This window comes from Chelonia mydas, chromosome 24, assembly GCF_015237465.2.
Source record: "Chelonia mydas isolate rCheMyd1 chromosome 24, rCheMyd1.pri.v2, whole genome shotgun sequence".
Classification (NCBI taxonomy): domain Eukaryota; kingdom Metazoa; phylum Chordata; order Testudines; family Cheloniidae; genus Chelonia; species Chelonia mydas.
In genome coordinates, this window is record NC_051264.2 from 5,096,283 (window position 1) to 5,123,577 (window position 27,295).

The 27,295-nt window shown below is 47.8% G+C and overlaps 1 protein-coding gene across 1 annotated transcript; it reads right to left on the minus strand.

Annotated features, from left to right (window-relative positions):
* Positions 1–130: 130 nt before the first annotated feature.
* On the minus strand, positions 131–27,084 carry MEX3A (mex-3 RNA binding family member A). The gene is made up of 2 exons (XM_027827001.3): positions 26,265–27,084; positions 131–9,885 (listed from the first exon to the last, which is right to left on the minus strand). Exons 1-2 carry the CDS (start codon positions 26,731–26,733, stop codon positions 8,780–8,782), a joined length of 1,575 nt encoding a protein of 524 aa, XP_027682802.2. The 5' UTR covers positions 26,734–27,084; the 3' UTR covers positions 131–8,779.
* Positions 27,085–27,295: the final 211 nt, after the last annotated feature.

Genomic DNA, 27,295 nt, shown 5'->3' on the forward strand with positions numbered 1-27,295 from the left:
TGGTACAAACGCGTAGGTAGACCCGCCCATGCTAGCTGTCCATGGAAACTAGTCCTGATTTTCCAAGGTATTACGATCATCTCGTCTGGCCTCCCACATAGTGCAGGGTCAGTAATGCTGTCAGACAGACACTTGACACTTTGGAGGCTAACCTCATCCAGAGGGGTATTTCATCTCTGGGCTTAATGGCCTGATGCTCTCCCTGTGTGGCTCAGATGGTCAGGGTGCAGAATATTAACAGGCTGGACTTAGAATTTCCAAGAGAAACTTGCCATCAGTTTTTGCTCCGAGAGTTGCACAGTGTGTGAGTCCAACCGGTGCATCACACAGGACCCTAGACGAATCCCACACCTAGAAGCCATACCTATGGCAGAACAGTGTCATAGGGCCTGATTCTCATTCACACCAGTCACTTGAAGACACCGGCCTTAGGTGCAAATGAAACGCAGGCCCCAACACTGCATGACCCATGAGGCAGTGGACGCACTCCTCTGACCTCAAGACACTTGGAAGAAGAAAGAGGTTAAAAAGCACCATCCTTTTACAGCACGTTTCTTTACCTTTACAGAAGGGATTTCACTTTCCTTTGCCTCTCTGCCTATGTACAATGTAACTTGTCTCCACCAGCCTGCTTCAGGGACCTTCCAAAAGCATTAGTGCTTTTGAGAAGTTTTAAAAAACCAAAGTAATAGTACAAGAAACATAACAACTGCGAGATATTTACTTTTAACCCTTCTTTCTCTGAAATCTCCACTTCCACCCATGCTAGCCCAAGGTTGGAGTTCAGAATAAGGCAAAAACAAGGGCCTTACTTGCCAGTTTTGTGTGTTCAGTGGATAGCCAATTTTTATACATTAAAGAAAGGAACATAAAACCCCAAACTGATCTTTCCTAAAAAAATACGTATTATCAGATCCCACTTTTCCCCCTCTATAAAAATAACTTCAGGACTTTGATTGACAGAAGGTACCAGGTGGAGGTTTGAAATTTTTTTTTTAAGTTTCAGGAAATAGCACTGAGCAAAAATGGATGGAACCTGTGGGGAAATTAAAACAGGAACAACTGACCTTGTTTACAAGTTTAGTTTACATTCTGTTCTGTCTGGGATCATCACCTCTCCTATAGATAAAACAATATGGATAGCATCTACTATATGAACTAGTTAAGTTTATTTATTTTTTAATCTTTTCTATAGGATTATATGAAATAAATTTCAATGTTTATTATTATTATTATTTTAATATTTTTATACCCATCAACTCAAACTCCCCCCCCCTCTTTTTGGTTAAAAACAAACAATTCTTATTTTAAAATGCTTCTTTAGAAGGCAACAGATTAGAAACACCCCACTACCACCTTTCTGATGCCTTGAAAAGGGTGAATACCATTAAGGTTGGATTTTCAGAGCTGACGCAAGTAAACACAGCTCCCGCTGACTTGTACTGGGGTCAAGGGTGCTCAGCACTTCTGCAAGTCAGGTCCTTGAGCCAAGATCATGCAAAGCACTTAAGTGCTTTCCTGAACAGGGATGGATTTAAACATACGCTTTGCTGGATCGGGACCTTAATGGCTAAAAGGGTGCAGGGGAATGAACATGCCCACCATCCCATTCAAAAGCCCACAATTTTCTTAAAGAGGATGCATTATCTTTATGGTTTTTTGCACCAGGTGCTGTTACTGCTCTAGTTTGTAGGAGGTCAAAAGAGGGCAAGGTCAGGGTAGCCAGAAATCCATATTAAAAAGATGGGTTCTATTTTGTGTACCCTCTTCCCCATCCTTCTGGCTTGGTCGTATCACTTACTATACCCTAAGAAGGCTGCATTAAGGCCCTCATCCTGTAAAAGCTACTGGGTACAGTGGAACCACTCATGACAACAGGCGCCTGATAGCGTCTGCAAGGTTGGGCCCTTGTGGCGGATCAATAATCCCGCTCCCTACAGTCCTCAGGATCAAGCTTCTGATCCACACCAAAGGGCTTGACCCAAAGCACCTTAGGGTCAAGGGGTGAAAACCTGGCCTTGCTGAAGTCAAAGGCAGAACTTCAGTGAGGCCAGGAATTCACGCAATGGGCTTTGGATCAGGTCCTTAAGTGCATGCTTAACTTTAAGTCCTGCTCAAGTCAAAGGGACTTAAGAACGTGTTTAAGTGCTTCACTGAATCAGGGCTTGAAATGACAGCATGATTGCACCAGACAGGAAAATGCTCAAGCACATGATTAACCCTCGACTCTACTGGTAATTAAGCATATGCTCAAGTGCTTTCCCATACAGGGATGGGTTCCTGGACTGAAGCCATAGTGAAACATGTCACTGATTTAGCAAAGGCTGTGGCCCGATCCTGCAATGACTCAGGGCCCAATCTTGCAGATTCATGCCTGCTGATAACTTTACTCCCCCAGGCAACAGGACTACTCCCATATGTGAAGTGACACATATGAGGGGCTGTTGGGAGGACTGGGGTTTTAAATGGCAGCAAGATTTTGAATTCATAGTGGTTTTCCTCTTCTCTAATTTTTAATTTTTTTAAAATACATACAACTGTGTGTAACTTTTATTTCTGGGAAGGGCCATTTGCACTGTAACTATCAACTTTTACATACACACACGCACACACAAAAAAAGAAACATATATTAAAAACACTTTTTAAGCAATACTCTGGATACAAATGTATTTTTTTTAACCTACATATAGTCTAACCCTTCTAAACTTTTTAAGGATCACTTTATCATAAAATAAAATATCCTTTTTTTTCTTATAATAAATTACCTAATAAAAAGTATTTTTATTAGCCCAGTTCCTTGCTACATTTACATGTAATAAATGCATTTATTAAAATAGAATATTAAATTATAAAGAAATGTTCTAATTTTTAAATCTTATTTTTTCCTCCTCTCTCTCTCTTTTTTATTTTTAAAAAACACCTGGAAAAGAACCCAAATAAAAAGTCAAACACCAAATAAGCAAGTTGAATATTTTTGATTTAAGAGGTTCTGAATGTTAACAGTCTTAGCCTTTGCATGTATGAAGATTTAAAAAAAAAAAAAGAAAGAAAGAAAAGAGAAAAAAGAATAGATATCCCTCCAGCTGAAAAATACATTTGCAAATGGGAGCTAGGACAAGATATTCTTATAGTATCTCCTCATTAAATATAAATCCAATTTTGGTTCTTTTTTTAATTTTATGTATTATAATACATACTATTCTCTATATAATTTATGATGATGAGGATATCACAGTATATTTTATATCCCTCCCTGCCCCTTTGTTACATTTATCATCCCTCCTCCCCAAGTCATCCCTCCCCACCCCCGCAACCCCTCCCCGATACCTCTAAAATAATGGCCAAAGACATAGCATATTTGTGTCTCCTTTCACAGGCAAAGCAGATGTTATTAATTAATTAACCCCTCCTCTGAACATCCTGTCACAGCCCCCATCTTCTTTAGTGTCACAGTCCACCATCAAGGGGTGCTTTGTCCCAAAAGCTTGCAGTACCATATATAACACTAAGGGATCTCCCCCCAGTCCTGAAAAATCTTTACTCGCCCATCAGAACTAGTTGTCTAAGTGAGTAAAGATTGCAGGATTAGGCCCCAGTTCAGCAAAGCACTTAAGCGTGTGCTTATCTTTAAGCACAGGATTAAATCCATTCCTATTCAACAAAGCATGTGCTTAAATCCCAAGGCTCTGCTGAATTGGATACCAGATATGTCTCTGTTTTCTCTACCCACTCAGACTCCTAAGGGCCCAATCCTGCCAGGTCCTGAGAGCCTCCAGAGAAAGGGCTCAGCACTCTTCAGTCCCAAATTACGTTAACGTCACTACCAGTACGAGTTAAGAACTATTTGCATAAATCAGGTCCCAGGTCAACGTACCAGAGATGTCCCTTTTTCCTCATCCACCTATGCATCTAACCGATCTAGTTCTTTGGAAGAGTGCCCATCAGCATGCTATCCGAGCCATTTCACCTCCTACTGACTCGCAGGCTTGGCCCCCAACACACAACGAGGGCTCCGTCCTGCCCTCTGCTGTGCAGTCTGGCTGCGGTCCCACAAAGCACTTAAACATGTGCCTACACCGCTGTGCACCTTGACAGGATCAAGCCCCTCATGCAATTGCTGAGGTGTTATATATGGTCACTGCTGTTATATATGGTCAAGCCCCCACCTGCTCCATTTCTCCCAGGAGCCCACTGGACTTTAGTATCGCCCGATGCTGAAGTTACAACCCTCCTCTAGCCTGTCCAGCAGTGCCGAGAGGTAGAGTGGCAGCAGCAGCATTAGCAGAGACCTATCCTCTAAGGCCCCAATCCTGCAAATACTTAGGCACACACGTAACTTTACTATTACCAGAAGCCTTATTGATTTCAACGGGATGATTCATGATAGCGAGGTGTAAGTGTTTGCAGGACTGGGGGCTGATCCAGCTCCCACTGAGCATTGTTTGTTCTTAAACCCTGAGGTGGGGAGAGGGTGGAACAACTCAAATGAGACCTGATACTGGTCACATTTGCTGGGTTGCATTTCAGTCCAACATTGCCCTCTTTCCACCGGAGATGTTTTAGGGGAGCCAAAGGGGAAGGTTGATCCCCATAAATTTCGCACCCCAAATAGTGCCTCATGGAGTCCTGAAATATGTCCCCTCTCCCATGACTGCAAGGTGGAGACACTAAGGATTTGTCCAAACTAAAGACATTTGCACGGGTGCAACAATTGCAAGATGGGTCACCCAGTACCTTACCCCACACAGCAAATACAGCCATACAGATTTACACTGCGTGTAGGTTAGCAAATAAAACCCAGTACAGACACATTAGACTGGAGTGGGGGCATTTCTTTCTTTCATCCTTATTGCTGGTGAATTGGACCAACAAGCCATTTCTAGTCACCTGTCCAGGAAGGTATAAGTCAGAGCAAATAGTTAAGGTCATGGGCATTTTTTGTGTTGTTGATTTTTTTTTATTTTTTTGTGGGTTTTTTTTTTTTTAAAGATTTTTTTATATATATACATATATTTAAAAAGAAAATAAAGAGTTATGCAAATTTATGCTCAGCCACACGCTGGGGTCCTGGCGAGCTGCTAAGAGGCGGGGCCTGGGGCATTCCATCAGTTGAATGCCCCCTACAGGAGTTCAAGAGGATTTAGGCCCCCTGTACCCCGCTGCCCCCGAAAGTACAGCCCCCTCTCAGACTAGAGGTAGCTCTTGGTGCACCTGCAGCCTGCTGTTCTTTCTTCTGAAGTTGCTACATCAAAATATGGGGAGGGAGAAGAGGGGTAAGGAAGGGAGAACAAAATAAAACAGGTCGCAATACTGCTACTCAGTATAAACTAGAACTGCTACATCAAGCTTTCTTTTAATATATATGTATATGTGTGTGTGTGTATATATATATATATATATATATATAAATATATATATATAAAAAGGTTATTGGAACTAAACATTTCATTAAAGGCCGACTTGGAAGCTGGAGTGGGAAAGCCCAGTCCATGGAGATATGGACAGGCTGCCTACCGGCCATACGGAGGGCTTCCCCTCCTGGTTCCGATCAACAAGCTTGGATAATTGTTTGGGTTAGGGTTTTTTTTTTTTTTTTTTCCCCCTTTAGAAAGGTTTTTCTAACATTTTCAGCATGCAGGAGGCTTTTACGTCACTTTATTTCATGAAGGGAAGGGAGAGATTCTAAGCTCCCATACCTTCCTCCCCACCACTCCCTAGGGTCAGTGCTAGAATACGGCCCCAGTCCACACCAGGTCCCCAGTCTGGGTATCTTCCCACCCGACTCCATCCCATCCCACCCCACCCCATCCCACCCAAACCTCTTCACAACCTGGCATCAAAGAAAAACATTGATCAAAAACTCGCTCACATTACCACGAACAGACTTCACTTAGCCAATCATGACTAGTCACTCAACTAAGATATTGGCCCCATGGGACTCAGCCAGGGAAGCACCGGCTGTTGTGTTGTAATCCCATCCGTTACCAACACAGATATTTCTGAATGCGCCTTTGGAAGGGTGGTCTGATTTCCAACCCACTTTTTCCCCCAACCACTCTCCTGACATCAGTAGGAAAGGTATGCACAAAGAGGAACAGAATTGTGGGAGTTACTCCCCAAAAAGAAAACTTATTTTTTACCTTTCCTTCTCTTCTATTGGGATCGAAACAAACAGATTTCAAATAATTATTGGACCCTTTCTGAAAAGGACGTGGTCAGAACAGGACAGATCCTCAAGTTTTCACTGAGGCCGTGTTTCCATTGAAGCGGCTGGGAGGGTATCTCACTCCTGCACATTGGGAACAGCCCGAATCCCATGCACCACTTAAGCCTTCAAGATTTGAGTGGTACCTAGCCTCTTGCTCCTATGGAAGGCAACAGGCCCAATTCGCCATTGTCCTGCAGCACTGGCATAAATGACAACACAAGCAAGTGGGTCTAAAATGCTATGGCTGTGATTTGGTAGCAGTTTGACACCTTCTTTGCAGCGGTATAAATGACTGCAGAAGGTGCAGGGCAATGGAGAATTAGGCTGCTTTAAGGTTTGTTAAAGCTGTGTGGGGAAGAAGAGGGGTCAGATAACTTTGACATGACAGCGTCCCCTTTAGTACAACATTTTCTATCAGCATCCGCTGCAGAACCTAGGAGCGCAACCTCCTACCGCTGTCTATCCCCTGCCCTGTATAACAATCCACCATCAATGCAAAGTGTTATAAGTACAAAATCTCACGCCCCTCCACCTAACATCTGAAGATCATACATGGACCTTTTCCGAGGCTAAAGTCCAAACAGAGGCCTGCCTCAGTATCAGCAATCCACCCCCTGTATGTGACCGAAGGATGTCTTGAATGAATTGTAGAGGGGCTCAGTTGGGGTTGAGTGGCAAAGAATCAAGAGGAAGAGGGGATAGTCCCAGGAAGCACATTACGATGAAATTAAAGTCTCCTGTAACTCAAGGAACATCTCTGGCTATTTTTATTTATTTACTTTTTGGCTGTAGAACTGTCTCTCCCAAGTTGCTAAGCTCGTTGGTCCACAGTTCTAAATCAGGGTCCAGGATTCGTGAGTAGAAGTAATTTGGGGGTAGGAAAAGAGTGGGGTGGGGGGAAATATATATATATATATATATATTGGTACTTGGTAGGTTAATCCAACACACGTAACTTTGCCACCATGGCAATTTGGCATCCAGGTACCGGTTGAACAAACCTGATCACGTTAAGATGCTGGATTGTGATTGGCGTCGAGGCCAGATTTGAAGCCTGTCTCTCCCACTTCCCAACAGTTTAAAAAGTATCTGATTTAACAAAACCAGGAGTCTTCAAATGATTAAAAGGATGTTCAACAAGGCAATTCATTTATTTATTTTTTTGTTTTGTTCTGAAAAAAATATAATATATAAAAGTGGCAACCTCCGGAAGATCCAGATTAAGGACAGTTGAAGAGGTTTTGGTCCATAAAGAAATATTTTCTTCTTCCTTTTTTTTTTTTAAATTTTCCACTTGGTTTTGGGTAACAAAAGTTTTGGTCCAGTTTAAAAACGACGACGACAAAATTATACATATAAACTCGTTTTTTTGCTTTCTGTCGGGATGCATGTTGGTTTCAAATGGGCTCATTGCTTGTATTGCATGATCGTCTTTCTTAGGTTTTGGTGCGGTATACTTTTTTTAAGAAAAGAAAAGAATGTTAGCGTGTGTGTGTACTTTAAGAAAAGAACAATGCTCTGTGTGTGTATGTGGAGAGCTGCAGCTGGTATCACTTGGAAAAAGCAAAGAAGATGAACTATGGAAACATGGAAGTCAATCTTTGCCCTTGGATGGGAACTCAAGACTGGTTTTGAAATACCCTGTTAGTGACTCCTGATTCATCTGATGAACAAATCCCTGTTTGGAATTAAAAAAACAAAAAAAACAAAACAGAGTTCCAAACTCCGTGGTGGCTCAGAATAATAAAATAAATGCTAAGCACCCAGTGTGACTCCTACAGGTTCTTCCAAACCTTCTTCAGTTTCACCGGCGTCATTTTTATTTGTTTTTTCAATGTTCTTTTTTTAGAAAAAAAAGGAAAACAATAAAAGTTCTTTAGCTGCTGTTTTGTGGTTTTTTTTTTGTTTGTATTTTTTAAAATCTTTGAGGTAATAGAGTTGTGCCCTCGTTCTAACAGGTTCCCAGAGGTTGATGGTTTTTTTTTCTCTCTTTTTTCCCCCTTTGCCATCTGTTTTCTTTTCTTTCTGAGCTCTTGTCTGCCGGTTGGTTTGATGTCCCGGGGGGGGCAGCTTCAGACCAAGTTAAAAGAGGGAGTGTCGGTGGGGAAGGAAGAGCTGTTGGGGAAGCCCCTCATTTCCCATGTGCCCCCAGTGTCCTGGTCAAATAAAGATGACCAAGTGTGGTCAATGCAGAGGAGCTCTGAGTCCTGTCTCGCCACAAAAAAAAAAATTAACTAAACCGCTTTGCTTCCGAGATCCAAGTGTGCGTTCAGAGTACTTGTTTTAAAAAGACATCGTAGGCTGGAGCATCGTTTGCCCTTCAAAATTTCTGGCTTTTCTATTCATTTTAATTTATTATTATTCACTTCTTTTTTTAAAAAATAATGTACATTGCTCGTAAAATAATTTCTTTTTTCTTCTTCTTCTTTAAATTAATTATTTTATTCTTTCATTCATTCGTTTAGTCTTCAGATGTCATTAATTATTATTATCATCATCATCTTTTTATTGGACTCCCACCCCCTCCCCATTTCGGTCCCCACTTCCCCCCCCAACCCCGTCCTGTCTCTTTAAGAAAATATTCTAATAGCCTGAGTGGCTGCAGCATGGCAAACCGGGCACTCCGGGTCGGTCCTCTCGCAGATCCGCACAGCGCACTCCATGCAGAAGAGGTTATGGCCGCACGGCACCAGGGCTGCCGTCACTTCGCTTTCAAAGCACACCATGCACTCCCGACTGCTGGAGATGGATGTCCGGGCAGTGGTGTTGGCTCCCAGCTTGGAAAATCCTTGCAGTGGTTCCCCTTGAGACCTTCTGGGGAGCCCAGAGAGGTTAGGCTCTTGGATAGAAGAGGACGGGGAGCGATGCGAGTTAGGATGGACGGCACCAGTGCTGCCGGATCGCTGCTGCTTAGAGAAGAGCACTGAGACGGGGTTGGTGTTTTCCTGCCCGGCCCACATGGGGGCACCAGATTCTGGCACCCCATAATAGAGATCTTGTTTGTTCACACCATAGTTAGGAAAGAGGTAACCATAATTGAAGTCATTTTGGTCGTTCAGTCGGGGTGTCTCGTAGACCGGGTCCACAGAGCAGTCACCAATGCACCCAAGGCTGTTCTGTCGGAAGGTGGAGAGGGGCTTGCAGCCTGGAGCAGGTGTGTGGACCCGCCACGCCTCTGAGTAGCGGTTCTCCATGCCCGAGTCAGGGCTGCTTGACAGGAAGTCATTCTCATTGTTGTATTCCAGGATCTTGCCTGTCCTCACTGCAATGTGGGTCTCGATCTCCTCCCGGGCCCGCTCCACGTTGCCCGGTGCCCCTGTGATCTCGAAGACGGGGTCCCGGTCCCGGCTGGGTGTGATGATGTAGGTATTGGTTTGCTGCTGGATCCGCTTGATGGTGGCCCCTTTGGGACCCACTACCAAGCCCACCACACGATAGGGTACACGGACCCGGATGGTGACTTGGCCAGGCAGGGTAGGGGCGCTGCCAAAGGTGGTGCCGGCCTTGTTGCGGGAGGCCCGGATCATGGAGAAGTGCTCAGCTGCTGAGATGATCTCCCGCCTAGCCATGGCAACGTCCTCCCGCCGCCCCGTCACCATGAAGACCGGCTCCTCACCGCGCACCGGGGTCTTGATGTAGGTGTTGGTCTTTGCCCTCAGAGCTTTGATCTTGCAGCCTTGGGGAAAAGCAAAGACAGAAAACAAGGGAGAGGGATTAGAGTCAAGGCCTTCTCCCTAACATCCTCTGCACAAAACTCCACCTGGCGCTCAATTTTCCTTCAAGGCCTACCCTGGGGCCCAGCCCCGTCAGGGGCCAAGCACCCTCCCACTCAAGGCCCAGACCTGCCAGGGACCTAATGATCTGGCCACTTGCCATGAAAACACCATTCATCTCCTGGTCCCAGCCCCGCTCTACACTCCCAGGCTTGTGCGTTTGTCCAGTGGTCTCCCCCAGAAATGTAGGGCCTTAACATGATATAGCTCAGTGTTTTATGCTCAGCAGCCTCCCCGCCACTCCTTCCTCCCCAGCAGGGGGTGCTGGGTAGCCATTCCCCCAGCAGGTCTGTTGAGAGAAATATGAGGTTCTAGTACATCCTTCGCTGGGGCCTCATCCTCTCCCCATTTCATTTTGTTTGCACAGACATTACAGGTGTTTTGGGGCCCCCCTGAGCTCGGGGTCGCAGTACAATAGCCCCCCTCTTTCCCCCTCACGTCAGCCCTGCCCCCCAGCCCCCGGCAACCGGGCGAGGCTGGTGACCATTGGTGGTGGCACCATCTTGAGACCAGCAGCCCCAGCCTCCCACTGGGGAGGAAAAATTCATTTCATCACTGCAGGGATTGGTCCCTTAATGAGTGAGGATCCAGCCCCCCCTCAGCCACACACTGGGGAAGGGGGAGGGAGAGGCTCCAGCCCCCCACCTCAGCCACACACTGGGGAAGGGGGAGGGAGAGGCTCCAGCCCCCCCCAGCCACACACTGGGGAAGGGGGAGGGAGAGGCCCCAGCCACACACTGGGGAAGGGGGAGGGAGAGGCTCCAGCTCCCCCCCCCCCAGCCACACACTGGGGAAGGGGGAGGGAGAGGCTCCAGCCCCCCCCCCAGCCACACACTGGGGAAGGGGAAGGGAGAGCCTCCAGCCCCCCCCAGCCACACACTGGGGAAGGGGGAGGGAGAGCCTCCAGCCCCCCCCGCCCAGCCACACACTGGGGAAGGGGGAGGGAGAGCCTCCAGCCCCCCCCCGCCCAGCCACACACTGGGGAAGGGGGAGGGAGAGCCTCCAGCCCCCCCCCCCCCCCCCTCAGCCACACACTGGGGAGGGAGAGACCCTCTCGCCCCCCGCATAAACACTGCATATGGAGGCCTCAGGAAATCACCTGCCCTCTGCCCCACAGTGGCTCCTTTCCTCAGTCCCTTTGTTCACCCCCCCACCCCCCCCGGAAGGCCAGGGGTCCCATCGTGTCACCCGGAGAACCCTGTCCTCTTTCCTACCCACTGCCTGGGCCCTTAAACGGCTCCCATGGCAACGCGGGATTTGGCCTGCCTAATGCGCCGAGGGGCTCCGACCCATCATTCTCATTGACATTAACAGGCCTCATCCCTTTGACTCCCCCGGGGGAATAACGGGACCCCGACTGCCGATGCGGGAGGCTCAGCCCCTCTCCACACGTTGAAGGTCCAGCTCCTAAAAGTAGCCTTGGGTGAGGAGGATTATTAGTGGTGAAAAGGAGGTGGGGGGGTTGCTTGAAGAGATGGGTTTAAAGGAGGGATCAGGTGCTTGGCAGAGAAGTGTCCCAGTCTAGCGGGCAGCATGATGGAAAGCATGAAGCAGAGAGCAGGGGGAAGAGGCGAGGAAGGGATAATGCAGACGGCGGGGCCTGGGCTCCCCAACCAGCCACTGGGAAAGTGGCATGAAGCCCCCCGGCAAAAGGGGATAAGGGTGATTTAAAGCCTTGAGCAAAGGGTGGTAGGGCCACGGGGCTGAGAGCTTGGACTGAGGACCAGATGTGAGGACAACAGACTTTGTTACCCTGGAAGGGGTGGAATTAAAAACATGGCCTGTCCGAAGGGCTGAGCTGCAGCAAAAGACAACCCACTGCAGGACTGGAGCAACCACTGGCAGGGAGCACTACAGAGGAAAGAGCTGCTATGCCACATCCAGCAACGAGGGGGCGAGCCAGCGGTGAGTCTTGTTATATTAATTTAGATGGAATATATGGGCCTGAAGAGTTAAAGCTGTTAACTTGACCCTGTCTGTCACTGTCCCGCTTTAAACAGTGTTAAATAACCTCTGGGGTTTGGTATACAGAGCCTGCTTCGTACCACGGCAAACATGCTAGGAAATTCACGCCAAAGGTTAGAAACGTATTGACTGAAACACACAAAAGGCAAAGAATCAACAGGCGGCAAAAAGCATTGGAACTGAGATTGAGTGATTATGCAAAACAAATTTAATCAAAACCTCTTTTTAAAGAGGGCGAATACTGGTTAAAGTCTTTTATTCAGTCAAACAGTCCCTTGGTGGGGAAAAAAGGATTAGTTCTGGTGTTCAGTTCTGAGTTGGGAATGATAGCCTCAACACAGAAGGGAGAGGGGGGCAACATGGGGAAAATACAGCTTTTGTCGATGTTTTTAGGGTACAGGTTGGCAGGTCAGTCAGGAATGGATGCTTTAGGATGCGCTGGACCCCGCCACACCTCCGACCATCTCACTGATCTGGTCACGTCCCTTTCCTGGTCCATCTCAGGCCCGGCAGGACTGAATGGACTGCCTTATGTCAGTGTGCCGTGTGGTGCAGTTGACTTCAAGATCAGGTAAAAAGCAGAGTGAGAGATAGGAGAGAAGGAATATAGTGGGGGACAGAAAGACACATGAAGGAGGGGAAGACAGGGCAGGACCTCACTCATATGAGCCTGGGTTCCTCACTGGAGCAGCGATGGTGGCCAAGAGTCCCCAGTGGAGTATCAAGGTAAAAATCCCTACACCGCAGCCACAATGGTTGTAGCACTTCCCTTTCCTCCCAAGCCTCTTTTTAGTGCCCCCAAAAGTGTGATGGGTGGAATGGCCCACCCTCTTCTTATTTTGCCCACCAATTAGGCCTAAGTTCCAAAGCACCAGTTTTGGCTCATTCATTTCTGGTCCGCTGCTCCTCTTGTTTACCAGTCATAATCTTAATGCAGTCCTTGGGTAATATCAGTAAGCCCTCTCTATTTAAATTAATTCTGTCTTTCTGTCTCCTTAAATCTTTTCTTAAACAGTTTTATGTAACAGGTCATTATAACAATTCATGACCCTTTATCCACTTTCCACTGGCTAGGCTCACAGTTACAGTAGGCCTGCTAGGCCTTCGAGATTACCTGTTATGGTAATATCTCTGGCCCCTCCCAAGATTGGGATTTATTGTGCTGGGCGCTGTATAAATATATGGTGAGAGACAATCCCTGCCCTGAAGTGCTTACAATATAAATAGACAAAGGAAGAATTATTATCCCCCCTTTAGTGATGGGAAACCAAGGCACAGAGAGACTAAATGATTTGCGTAAGGGCACACCGGGAGTGTGTGGCAGAGTCAGGAAACCAGATGTCCTGTGTCCTAGCCCAGCACCTCAGCCACAAGAACATCCTTCTTATAGGTGGAAATAAGGGATAATTACTAGTTGAAAAACAAATGTGTCCTTTGTAAGTTAAGAGAAAAATTCTTCCGGACGGCATTCCTGTAGGACATAGATTCTATTAAAAACTCCTTTTTACAAGCATCTCAACTTTGGGGACAAATCATGTCAAGCACTGGTCCGTTTGAAATAACAAAGCCGGGGGACTGGCAAGCTCAAGGGGGATGACAGATAGAGCCTTTCACATCTAACCCATCCTTTCAAATCGTGTTGGTGGTGACCCAGTGTTGTTAACACCTGGAGGCTATTGGGTTCCTTGTGAGAAACGAGTTCAGCAGGGCTCAGCCCAGTTCCCTGCGACACAAACACCTGTTGTCACTGGATCCCTTATTGTCAGCCTCAGCGGAGAGAGAATTGAATGTGCCCCTCTCGGTCACAGATGATCCCCAGAGTTGAGGAACACTGGCAAGCATGGTATGTTTGGGGTGGCGGGTAGAATCGTGCATTACCACTGCTGAGCTGGTATTGAAAACTTGCAGATGATCAGCTCTGCCCACCCCCTGAAGGTCTCGGAAAGACCAGTCAGTTTTAGGGCTCCAAGGGCACATGATCTCGCCAGCTGGCTTGCAGCCTTTCTGCCAAGCTGTGGCTCACCTAGAAATCCCTCTTCTTTTCACTCTGTCTAGAGCTAGCCCTTCCCTCTCCCATTGCAGCACCAAGCCTGCAGGTAGCCAGCAGCTGCGTCCCCATCCCAGCCCACAGAGTGGCAGCTGCCCCTCCGCCTCCCTGGTTTTGCTGCTGGATCAGTGGAGCGGTGCATCTACCAGCGCCACCCCACTCTCCAAAGCCCTGCTGTGAAGAAGTGCACAGAGCAGGACTGCACGATGCCTGGGCCCCACCCATGCGCCCCAAATCTTCCTGTAGAACTGCATCAAATCTGCAGCTTCTGCTGCCACAGAGAGGGCAGCATTTTGCCCTGGATGAATTTCAGAGGGGTGAGATATGCAAAATAAACAGCCCTGGCAGCTGATAGTACAGCGTGAGCAGCAGCAAGGTGAGCTTCCTTCCTATACTATTTCCCTGTCAATATCCTAGACTCTATAGGAACCCCATCAAAGTGCTAAGAGGAGTCCTGACTCTCCAAGGTCCAGTCACTCAGCTTCTCTACTAAGGCTGCCTGGTGTTTTTTCTGGTATGGAACTGGACTAGCACACACCATACTCACTCCACACAGGCCACTGAACAGTTGTGAGGCTTCTGGTCATAATCGACCTGGGTGAGATTTACACACCATCCTAAAGGGGAAAGGGTACATACCCCATTACCAGTCCCCTCTCCCTTGGTCAAAAATTGCTTCCTGTCTTTCCAAAGGGAGGGAAAGGAGATTCATGGTGGTTTGATGTAGGAAGGAGCCATTGTGCAAACAGCCTTATACCAGGGAAAGAATGAGATCTGAAAGTGATCGTTTCCCTCCACCCCCCTCCCCAATATGCAGTAGGCAAATGGGGTTCTTCCCAGCTGCAGATGTCTCAGTTCCAGCTGGTCAAAAAAGTGGATGTCTTCAACCTGCTCCAGTCTCAATAAATACAGTTCCCCCTTGGTGTCTGTTGACCGGGGAGCACAGAGGTTTCAGCTCCCAGCCAGAGCTGTGCAAACCCTAAGCCCAACTGCAACTCACCTGCTTTCCCATACTGTTACAGCTCCAGAAGCTGGACCCGGATCTGAGTATGTCTGAAATGTAACAGAGATCTAGAGGCAGGAAGGATTTCCTAGTGGGTAGAACACTGCGCTTGTGCAATCTGGGACCAATTCTTAGCTCTGCCATACAGTGACCTTCGACAAATTATGTTGGGTAAAATTTTCAAAAGCACACAACTGACTCTGGAGACCTGAGTCCCACTTTTAAATATGATCTGGGGACCTACATCCATTGACTTTCACTGCACTGAGGTTCCTTTTGAAAAAGTGACATAGGGCCAGATTTTTAAATGCATTTAGATGCCGAAAGATGCCGACAGTGGAATTTTCAAAAGCACCCAGGCAGCCACTAGGCACCTATCCACCCCTTCAGACAAATACATACCTTTAAAAATCTGACCTGTAGGCTCCTAAGTCTCTTAGGTAGTTTTGAAAATTATTACCCTTCGTTTCCCCTGTGCCTCACTTCCCCATCTGTAAAATGGGGATAAAACCCATTAATGATTGGGAGATGCTCAGATACTGTAGTGAGGGCCAAAAATGTACCTACTAGATAGACCAAGAGCTAGATGTTAAAGGTATTTAGGAGCCTAAAGATCCAGGTAGGTGCCTAGTGGGATCTTCAAAAGCATCCAGGCACCTAATTCCCCTAAGTGCCTATGTAAATCACACTATGTGTCTATCTGCACTGTTAGGGGCCTAAATACACCCTGCTGCGTTAGACCGAGTGGCACAAAACATGATGACATCACACTGGAACATAACCAATGAACAGAGGAACAGTCGTGGTGTGGTTAAGGTGCTCGCCTGGGAATCAGCCCTTTAAAATATCTGGCCCCATGTTCCTTCCCAGCAAATTCAGATGGCAATCAGGCACAACCCAGCTGGAGGTTTTGCAGGTCATTCCAGCCCTGAACTCTAAAGCAAACTTCAGGGCGCCCTGCTCTCTGCTGCGCCAGGCCTCGTGCAGTCATTTCCACCTCTGCCAACCAAATCAGAACTGTAGTGCTTTGCAAATGACTGCATAAGGTGCAGGACAATGGAGCACCTGGCCCAATAGGGATACTGGTGAAGCAAGGTGATACGGCTCTGATCCTCTGACTGGCATTATCTGTGATTGGGAGACTGCCCTCCAGCACCTCTGAAACCCCCTTCCCTGGAAAATAAGCAACTTCCTTGCCTTCTACTGCCCTCCGGACCCAACCTCCTTTCTTCCCTTTACACTGTACCTTTAACACACCATGGCCTACAAAGTGGTGCTCTGTACCCAAAATATTCGGACTCCTCAGCTCGTAGGCTGGAACATTATTATTTATATAGATCCTAATAAGTAACAGCAACTCTCTGAGCTGGGAGCTCTGGACTGGAGTTCATCTTGCAAGACACTGGCTATGGTGACATCACGGCATTTACACCCATGTAACACTTTTGCTGCCAGGGGTCAGCAGCAAGGATTGAACCCTGCACCTGCGCAAGGCCACCCACTCGAGCTACAAGGATAACTCTGTGTTAGTCTGTATTCGTAAAAAGAAAAGGAGTACTTGTGGCACCTTAGAGACTAACCAGTTTATTTGAGCATAAACTGGTTAGTCTCTAAGGTGCCACAAGTACTCCTTTTCTTTTTAAGGATAACTCTGGGTACAGCCACATTTTTTCTCTTTTTTTAAGACCTGCAGCAGCAATTGCAGTGTCAACTGACTTGGGCTTGTGGGACACAGATAAAAATAGAAGTGTAGATGTTCCCGCTCAGGCTGGAGCCCGGGCTCTCAGACACACCCCCGTTGCTGGGTTTCACTGAAGCCTGGATCACCTACACTGCTCGTTTTAGCTCTGTAGTGCAAGCCCCGCAAGCCTGAATCAGTTGACCCCGACTCTGACAGTCACTGCTGCGGGATTTTTTCCCCACTGTAGATGTGCCCTCTGTCAGCTGGCAATAGCGATCGACTGTTTATATGGTTCAGTCACTAGATAGGGTTGCATAAAGCGTACTGACTGGACCATCACATCATGCTCGTCAACCACTATGCTAGTCAACCATTCTGTGGCAATGAAATACAATGACACCACATCGAAACATCACAAGCTAATAAATAAAGAATGGTCTGGTGGTTAAGGCACTGGCCTGGCACTCAGGAAGCCTGGATTCACAACCCAGTTCTGCCACAGACTCAGTGTGAGTCGGAGCAGGTCACTTTGCCTCTCTGGGGGAAATACTCCTCTTTCCTTTATTTAGGGCTGGGCCTGTCTCACTATGTATCTGTACAGAGCCTAGCACAATAAGTAATGTGACAGCATTGCATTACACCTAACTGTCTGCCAAGGCATTGATTTCACAGAGCCCCATGGAGAGGGTTGCTAGATACAACCCTGAGAAAGATCAAGCAATTCCCAGAAAATCCTGGCCAGCTAGAAACCCTACTGAGTGCTATCTAGCCTGATGCCACTCCCCACTGAGATTGTGCCCTGTAGTAGATTTGTAGTGCTTTGTCCAGTCAAGGTTTAAAATGGTTCACACGGACTGATTATTATTTTCTATTTGTACTGCAGTAGCACTAGTCAGGGGTCCGGGTCCCATTGTGCTAGGTACAGAACAAAAACGCAGTCCCTATCCCAAGGAGCTCGCCATCTTCATAAGATTAACTGAGAGGCCATGATGTCCTGTGGGAGATCACCCCACCATTATATAGTTAATGACATGCTTCTGCCTTGGAGTGAAGGTCCACCTATTGCATGGGACTGACGTTATGTTTGCCCAAACGCCCTGGTATTTAGGTAAATAGGTCTGCATCCCAGGAGCAAGAGCCCCATTTGCAACCAAAATAGAATGTCAGGTTATGCACGTGCCAGGGGTGGACCTGGGATCTGCTCACAGGAGAACCTGGGACAATGGTTGCCCACGGATGGAGAGAGATCCAGGCCCAGCCTGATAGGAAACAATCAAGCAGGTGACACAAAGGGTCATGCAGGCAGAGACAAAGGAAAGGGGCTCCAAGCTGGGGACAGATGGAAGGAAACCAAGGCAAGATATAAACGAATGGGGACAAATGTGGAACAGGATCATATAAGCTGGAGCGGGTGGGGAGAGGTTATAGAGACAGCGAGAAACAAACAGTGATGGGGGGGAGGAGAGAGGGAGAATGCAAGGGCGGGGGAGAAGGAGAAACACACCGAATGGCAAACGGGACACAGGCAAGGAGACAGCACAGGAGAAAGGGGGAGGGAAGATCTAGAAACGGACAAAAGGACGCATGGTGCAGCTGATGGTGTGAGAAGCAGGGGGGAGGAGGGAGGGTCTCCAAGAGGCCTGCAGACAGGAGAGCTAGCTTTGCAGAGACAGACAGATGGGGGAACCTTTGCTTTAAACTGAAAAACACCGGAAACAAGATTGACCAACACCCAACCATTAAGCCAGGAGGCCCTTCACAGTCAAATGGGCCAGATCCTCAGCTGATGTGAATTGGTGTAGTTCCACGGAAGACAATGAAACAGAGTCTCAGCTGGTGTAAACTGGTTTAGTTCCATTGACATCCAAGGGAGCCACGCTGAATTACACCAGCTAAAAATCTGGCCATTCTTATATTTGATTTTTCCATTTATACCTATGACGGGGCCCTAATCCTGAGCCCACACCCGATCCTGATTTCACTCTATGCCAGTGTAAATGAGGGGTATAACCTCCATTGACTTCAGTGGGGGTTATGCCCCATTTTTGGCAGCACAAAGCAGGGTCAGGATCCAGCTCTATTCATCCCAGCTGGAATGAGCAATAAGGATGGTATCCTTTCCCCACAAACACATACACTCCTTTCCCCTATTTTGGTCATTCAAGGCTTTTTCTCATCTCTAACGTACAACACAGAACAAACCACTTTACCTAGAGGATTATTAAAGGGGCGGAATTACCCAGTACGCCATTAAGAATGTAAAACTAAGTAGCGAAGAGAACCTCCAGCACATTTCTATAGGGCAGTAAGTACTCTTTAAGGCATTGCACAAACATCAGTTAATTTATCCTTGCCAGCTAGGTTTTTGTTGGGAAGGGGAATAAGCCCTTGCTTGCGTATACAGGTTGTTGGGTTTTTTTAAAACTCAAGTTCATTGATCGCCAATTAACTCAAGTTCACTAACAAATTTGTAAATTATTTCCCTAAACTATAAACCTTTGTGTCCCAGAACAAACCTTTGTGGCATGTCCAGACTTGCATGTACAAACGAGTTAGCTAACTGGAGGCAATTGGTAATCAGTTAACTCCAGCTAAAAAGTCTAGTTTGGCTATGTCCCAAATATGGGTAGGATTAGTGATTAGAAATGCTGGAAGATTGGGTTGGAATGAGTCAAATTCTCCTCTCTGTTACCCCAATGTAAGAGCCTGCTCCAAAAACACACTGAAGTTGAGGGATCAGAGATTAAGGGTTTGATTTGTCATTTTCCTGCATCTATTTAACCACTGCAGTGTGGGTATAACATGCTATCGTTTGCACACACTGGTCCTAATAATCTTCTCATACTGGTTTTACACCAGTGTGATTCCATTGAGACCCAATTCTTGTTTACACCAAGGTCCCTGGCAGCGTCAAGGGGGCCCTAAAGGGGATCTAAATTACAGATGCACTCACTTTGGGTGTAAATGCTGATGCAAAGCGCAGTGCAAAAGAGAATCAAGCCACTGGAAGTTTACACCGGGGTAAATCCAAAGTTAATTTCACTAATAGCAAAATGCAGCTTTTCATTTCTAAAGACTGAAGGCCAGATCCTCAGCTGGTGTAGCTCCGTTGAAGCCAACATGAATATCTTCAGCTGGTGTAAACTGGTGTAACTCCACTGAAGCCAGTGTGTTAGACAGGAGCCAATGGTGCTATTCCAGTTTATATCAGCTACTGATCTGGTCCTGAGGTTTTTAAACAGATCACATCAAATCACTATTGGTCTTTACAAATATATACATTTTAAGATATAAATAATTCCCACAGACAAAAGTTTTCAGCCTGATTCTCTTCCACACCACCCCTTTACACCGCTCTGGTGTAAATTACATATGTATGGACTTGCTTTAAGGCACTTTTATGCTGCCAGAGCAGTGTAAAGGGGCCTCAAAAAAAATGAGGACCTGGCCCCTTGTCTGTAATATTCATAACATTAAAAGAGGCCCGTAAAATAAACAACCATTAAATATATCTGTGTGGCGAAACTTTGTTTTATTGCTGGTGAAAGTTGAGTTCCAAACACATATGCAAAGCACCAGAAACATGCGACCACTAATTATCTGTTGGGTGAGATTTGTTGCGTTGCTGATGAAAGCTGTATTAAAAACACATACACATACAAAGCACCACAAATAAACAACAACTAAATCTCTTTGCAGCGAGGCTTTAGTGCACTGCTGATGCAAGTTGTGTTAAAAAAGACCCAACACACCACAAAATAAGCAATCACTGATTTCTGTGTGGTTGAAGCCTTTTTGCTGATTAAAGTTATTCAACACACACCCACACGCATATACACCTCAAGACACCACAAACAACCACCATCTTGTTGTGTTGCAGATGGAAGTTATACTAGAGAAAAAACCAACCTCGGCAGCAGATCTCAAACAGCGAGGCATCATCATGCAGGGTGGGTGTGTCACCGTTGTGCCCGCATGGCGCAACCCTGACGTCTGACTTTGTCACATGTTTTAGATCTCGCTGGGAGAACAGGGCCAGGAGAACTGCACAGGGATGGAGGGCTGCCAGACGAAGGTGGGAAATTGGTGGTGGTGGTGGAGGAAATCTGGAGGGACGGGACCGAGAACCAAACAGCAAGTTGTTTTCCTACCGCCCTAGATTCCAGCCACCCCACTCTGCAGTGAGGTTCGTTTGGGCAGCAGTAGCATAGCCAGCAGCTGGACCCAATACATGGAAAATTCTTTGTCTCTCCAGGCTTCACTTTCTCCTCCTGCTACGCGCTTTTGGTTAGGTTCTTAAGAACCAGCCAGGGCAGAGTTCCCTCTTGCATCCGCTGGTGTAAATCCAGACTAAGCTGGGCCTGATTCTCCTTTACACTTGACACCGCTTGGGCACTCAGCCCAATTTACACCCATTTTAAAGCCCCTTTGCACCGCCAGAGTGAGAATCAGGCCCCACTGCACCGAAAGGAGCTAAATCTGGGATTTCCATGGCACAGCAGACAGCAGGATCTGACCCAGAGCTGCTTCCCGACACACCTCCACATGGGGGGCGGAGGGGAGCAGATATAATCATCAGGCTGCCTCAATGAAAAGGCTCCCTTGGACTATTTTTAAATGCAGAGAGCGTTAGAGCATGTTCAGAGCGACACAAAGAGCCCAATCACCTGGGGTTACTGGGGCCTCTTGTTATTTGACTTCACCTCACCAAGAAAGCACAATTTATGTTAAGCTCCCTCTCAGCATAATCTCATCTCTGTTGACAACAGGGCTAGTAAGAGCAGGCTGGGAGATGCTTCACTAGAGAGTCTCTCCGGGTTTAGGGAGTAATGATGTTGCCATTGCTAATAAAATAAAATAAATAATAAATAATAATAATAATTAATTATATTTTATTATTATTATTTTACCTAGATTTTACAGAGGACTTCTTTTCTCAGACAGGGTGGGGGCGCAGTGTTTGCAAACCCACCGCTGGGAGCATTAGAAAGCAAACCTAATCCTCCCCCATCCCCCCACTAGACAAACAAAGAAATGCAACTGCATATCAGCTCAGGATGCAGTTTAAAAACTGCCCTCCTCAGTATCTTGGAAGTCCCCAGCCAGCCCCAGGGCCTACCTTCCCTGTGGGTGGTAATGGCACCAATTTACCCCAACAATAAATTCAGCTCCTTGCCTCTCAGGCCTTTCCACAACTGGGCCCCTCAGTGAAGAACCCAGGCGTCTTAGCGGCTCAGAATTTTGTCCCTTTTAAAGTCCCAGGCATGTGTAGCGAGGAGTCACACCACTCGGTCCCCTCCACTCTCATCTGGCATCAGTCCCCTCTCTGACAATCTTGACAGTCTGGGCACAAGAGCCTTCTCCTTTGCAACTCTGCTCTCTCTGATCTTCAAAGTCACCTGCAAACCTATTGAACTTCTCCCCTGCCCTCTGCTATGAATTTTGTGTTTAACTTTGTTAGCATATTTAGCTCTTGGGAGCAGCTTGCATGGGTGTTGTCTACAAGAGGTAGAATACAGGAGCCAGTAGTAATTCAAAGCACTCCAGAGCAGACCCAGAAGGGACCCAGAACAGGCAAACATCTGCACACAGGAGTTCAGAAAAAACATACAGAGTCTCTATACTCTCCAAACCCAGCAAAGCCGTATTCTGCACTAACTTCATGTACAGAAGGGGTGAGCAAGGGGCTGGGGGCCAGGCAGAGGTGCCCGCAGTGGGTTTGCACCTCCAGTGGCCATAAGCAGCCAAGTAGGGGTTTGCCTAGGGGTCATTGCTCCCACTCCAGCTGTGGAAGGGAATGCCTGGCTGGTCTAGGTACTGACCCTGGCTTGGGGGGTGGATTCTGCCTCCCCTCCAATCCCTGTGCACTTGGAGTTCATAAATGCCACTCTCAGGAATCATTATTACTTTGCTCCCTGTCTTTCCTTCTCTGGTTTCCTTCCATCCACCCTGATTTTAAAAGGCAGCAACTGGCTCATCCCACCAGACATCCAGGTTCATTGCTGACTTTTGTGGCAAGATGGGGGAGGAAGAAGCCCTATGTACATGGCTAGCCAGTTCCTCTAAAAACCAGGCTCTCCAGGGAAAAAGCCAGTGTCCCAGTGACTCAGAATTTTGTCCCTTTTAAAGTCCACAGGCCACATAGCCTGGGGTTGCATCATTAATGAGGCTCTCAGCACAGCAACCGGGAGCACCACAACTCAAGTGCAGTTTATAGCAAGCAACTGGCTCTTTAAGGGCATATTAACAGTTCCCATGGAACATGTATATCCACCAAGCACAAGTTTATTTCCTGGAGCATCTATCATTCAAAATAGATCCACCCCTCCTGCCCCCAAATTAAACCACTTTGCAAACAGCGCCACAACCATTCAAATAAAAATACATGGGGCTTGCTTCTCATTTACACTAAGATCCCTTTACACTGTTCTGGCAGTGTAAAGGGGTCTTAAAGTGGGCATAAATTGCACTGCCAGAAGTGTGCAAAGAGGCCTTGTATGTGTATGTTTTTAATAAGTTGCACTTTGACAGCTGGGAAAAGTTTTTTTTAAAGATCAAGAAATTTAGCAATTTATTTAATTGGAACAATGTCAAGTTTAAAAGAAAAACAACTGGTTTTGATTAAAAATCCTCAAACAAGTTTAAAAAAAATGGATATTTATATCTCTTTTCCATACATTTTTATCTCCTGATCCTCAGATATCCTCTGAAAGCAACCATTCCCCTTTAATGTATCACAGGCTTGCATTGGCTTCATCCACTCTATTAAACAAGGGACCTCATTTATAATCTTCATGCAGTGGGTTCTCTAGAGACTCCAAGCAGGCTTTTCAAAAGAACTCAGCACCCATTCACCTAACCAAAGTGACCAGGTTCTCAGAGCATAGCACCTAGCAGCACCCATTGTTCTCACCACATGCTCAGCACTTTTGGAAACCTGGACCCCATCACCTAACCTTCAAACAAAAAACAGACCCCCAAAGGCATAACATTAGGCAAGAAAGAAAAAAAGATCCTCAGCGGGGGTAAATCAGTGTGGTTGCATAGACTTTAATGGAGTGAAACGGATTTAAACCAGCTGAAAATTTGTTGTGTTGACTTTAGATGGAGCAATGCTGATTTACCCCAGCTGGGAATCTGGCCCATGGATACTTACCAGTTTCCCAGACATTGGAACCAACCCTCCCTCCCCACAGGCAAACGGCTAGTGGGAGAATTGCAGCAGGTTTCTGCGTTGCCTTCCATCACTCCATTCACAACACACACACTGCTGCATACAAAACAAATCAAAACACACCCCTCTGCTTCAGAGTTTGGGTCAGCGATGCTACCCAGACAGAAAACAACCACAGGCATCTTTCTGGCATCATATAACATTTCCAGTTTTGATTCGGCCTAACACATCTCTCTCTCTTTTAACTTTATTAAACAAAGGGGGCCTGATTCTCCATTGCCCAGCACCTTGTGCAATCATTAACACTGGTGCAAACCCTGCTGACCATGCTCACTCTGCTCTGGCGTAAATGACTGCACAAGGTGCAGGGCCATTGAGAATTGGGTCCAGGGAGATCTTCTTTGGTAGCAACATACCCCCACAACCTCCATCCCCTCTGTTCGCAGAGACACTGGGTCAGATCCTGGGCTTGGTGGTATGAATCCAGAGTGAAATCCATTGACTTTAACAGAATTGCACTGAAATCAGACCCCTGAGGCACTTTTGCCCACGCTAGGGTCCTCTCAAGGCAGCAGGCACTTCACTGATGGCAAAAGGCCTAAAACTCGCCTTCACAGTAGAAAGTCAAGCCACCGAAGGCCCTATTGTTCCAATACATGTTCCACTTAACCATGCACAACCATTAGTCATCCATATTTCTCCCTCTCTAATCCCCCCCTCACCTCTCCCTCTGGGAGCATCAACCTCAAGAAAGGACCCCCTTTGCCTTCCCACTCTCCTCACATCTGTCAAACAACAAAACTCCCTGCTAATGCAGTTTTGACTCACAACCCAAGAGGAGGCATTTGGGTTTTGAACTGCAGTTTTTACCAGTCACACTTCCAGCGCATCAAGTTACTTGTTCAGGAAAAAAAAAAAACACACACATCTCACTTAGCCACAGTTTTCCCCCCAACAACATAAAACTTCTCTCCGACAGCTGTATTAATTTTAACCCTGCGTTGGCACCGGACTGGTGGCTTCCAGCAATTCCTTCTACTTGGAAGACTAGAAGGGGGGGGGGGGGAGATGGGCGACTTAGGAGTGGGTGTGGTATATATATAATTTTTTAAGCCCTCCTCCATTCTACCTCGCTTCGACTGGAGCCCGTAAAGAGAACAAAAGCATCACTGTCAAAGAGATTCTGGTCAGCTCGGGGGGTGGGGGGGTGGGGGGGGAATAGAAAAGGAGGATGGAAAATAAAGAATAGGGCACAAGCAGGATTGTTAAATTCCAAACCCTCCAGTCACATGATTCCAGAAAGAGTTCAACTTTCATTAATCTGTTATTTGAATCCTTTATAGGCCTTAAGAACGCCTCTCCACCCCCCACCACAACCCACAGCACAAGCCCTCGACTTCCAGCCCGGAGCCCAACAAAGGGGATTTTCCCCTCGCCTCGCCTTGCCCCCGTGGAAAGAATGATCGCATGAGTCTCCCTAGCCGGAAGGCAGGGAGTGTGGCTGGGGATAGACATCTTTCACCCCAGCAAAGTAGCAAAAGGTTTTTTGCAAACGAGCGGAATGATCTCACACACATTCCTCCAGATTTCATCCGGCCGGGGTTTAGAGCAAACAAACAAACAAACAAACAAACTCCGGACCATCCCTCCATTCACTTCGGCCCAGAGAAGTCCTTTTCCTTTCAGTCTGGGGCACGGGGGGGGGGGGGGGGAGGATCAGAAGTGAGATTTATTTCTCCGGGGGGGGGGGAATAGGGGGCGGAACATCCAGATTTCCCCCCCTTTGTTTCTTGGCATTATGAAACACTTTGGAGGGTGATGAGGTGGAAAGGAGAAGGGAAACGGGGCGGGGGGGGGGGAGAAGCATTTCCCTCCCCCTGCAGTGGCCATTATTCATCACCGGAGAGGGTGGGTGGAAAAACTCCTAATAGATGGACCACGTTGATAACAATGGGAGAGGAGGCCTCAGAATGGGGCGGGGGGGGGGGGCAGAAGAGAATCTCAAGCGGAGACTATTTAACTTTAAAACCCACTTTGAGTTCCACACCCCCACCCCCATCCCATAAAGAAGGGGAAAGTCTGGGGGGGGGGGGTGTTTCCTAGTGATGCCAACTGAGCGGGTGGTTTAACTTTTACCACTTCCACGCATCCTTTCCTTCCCCCCCCCCCATCTTAACAAAAGAAATAGGTGGGATGCTAGACGGCGAAGATGGGGGGCGTGGAGGGAGGAAGGAAAGAGGAGACAGAGCCCTGGGGGGGGGAGTGTAGCTGGGGGGGTCTGGGAGGGGGGAGAATCAGGAGTGGAGGGAGGTTAAGAAGGGGGGGGTTGCTCGGGCACAGGAGCAGGGCACGCTTAGGGCACACACACACACAAAAGCCCCCCCCCCCCATCACACACAAGCCCACGCGTACCTTGCCTGCCCACTATCTCCGCCACGTGCTCCGAGCTGGGCACGGGGACGCACTCCGTGGTGTTGGAGCTGCTCTTCAGTCGCAGCTCCGACTCCTTGTACAAGGCGCACAACTTGGTCTCGGCGGTGGAAGCGGAGGACGAAATGGTCGCGGAGCCCTTCGGGGCCGGCGGGGGCGGCGGCTGCTGCGGCGGCGGCTGGGGCGGCTGGGGCTGGGGCGGCTGCTGGGGCGGCGGCGGCGGCGGGTTATTGTTGTTGTTGTTGCTGTCCTCCGCTCCCACCACCACGGCGGCGGAGGAGGAGGAGGAGGACGGCTCCCCCAGCCCGAGCAGGCACAGCTGATCCAGGGCGAGCTGCAAAGCTCGGTCATCCTCCAGCAGCGCCCTGTCCTTGCTGCTCCCCGCGAAGCAGCCTAGCTCGCCGAAACCCCCGTTCCTTTCCATTATCCCTGATACTACCAGGCTAGGCATGGCTAACAAAGACTTGAGAGGGGGGTTGGGTGGTGGTGGTGGGTTGGGGAGGGTGTGTGTGTGTGTGTGTGTGTGTGGTGGTGGTGGTGGTGGCGGGGGGGGGGAGTGTGAGAGAGAGGAGGGGAGTTGGGGGGGGGAACAAAGAGCTTGGGAGAGAGAGAGAGAGAGAAAGAGGAGGGGGAAAAAGGCAGAGAGAGAGAGAAACAGACAGAGGGAGAGAGAGAAAGGGACCCTCCGCCCACCTCCCCTCTCACTGGCCAAGCCCCTTTCTCTCTGTCTCTCCCGGTTCCTTTCTGTAACCTGATCTCTCTCCCTCTTTCTCTCCCAGGCACTTCCACTCCAGCGTGGATCCCCTCCCACCTTTGCACAGAAAAGATTCCCCCACGGGGCCCCCCCCCCGCCTTTGGCAGACCCCGCCTGGCTTTTGAGGGGGGTGTGGAGGGAGAGGTGCAAGAAACAGCAGCAGCCAGCGTGTGCAAAAGGAGGGAGACAAGACGGGCGGGGGGGGGAACTCTTTTGTTTTAAATTCCCTGGCTGCAGCATGACACTGACACTCAGGAGG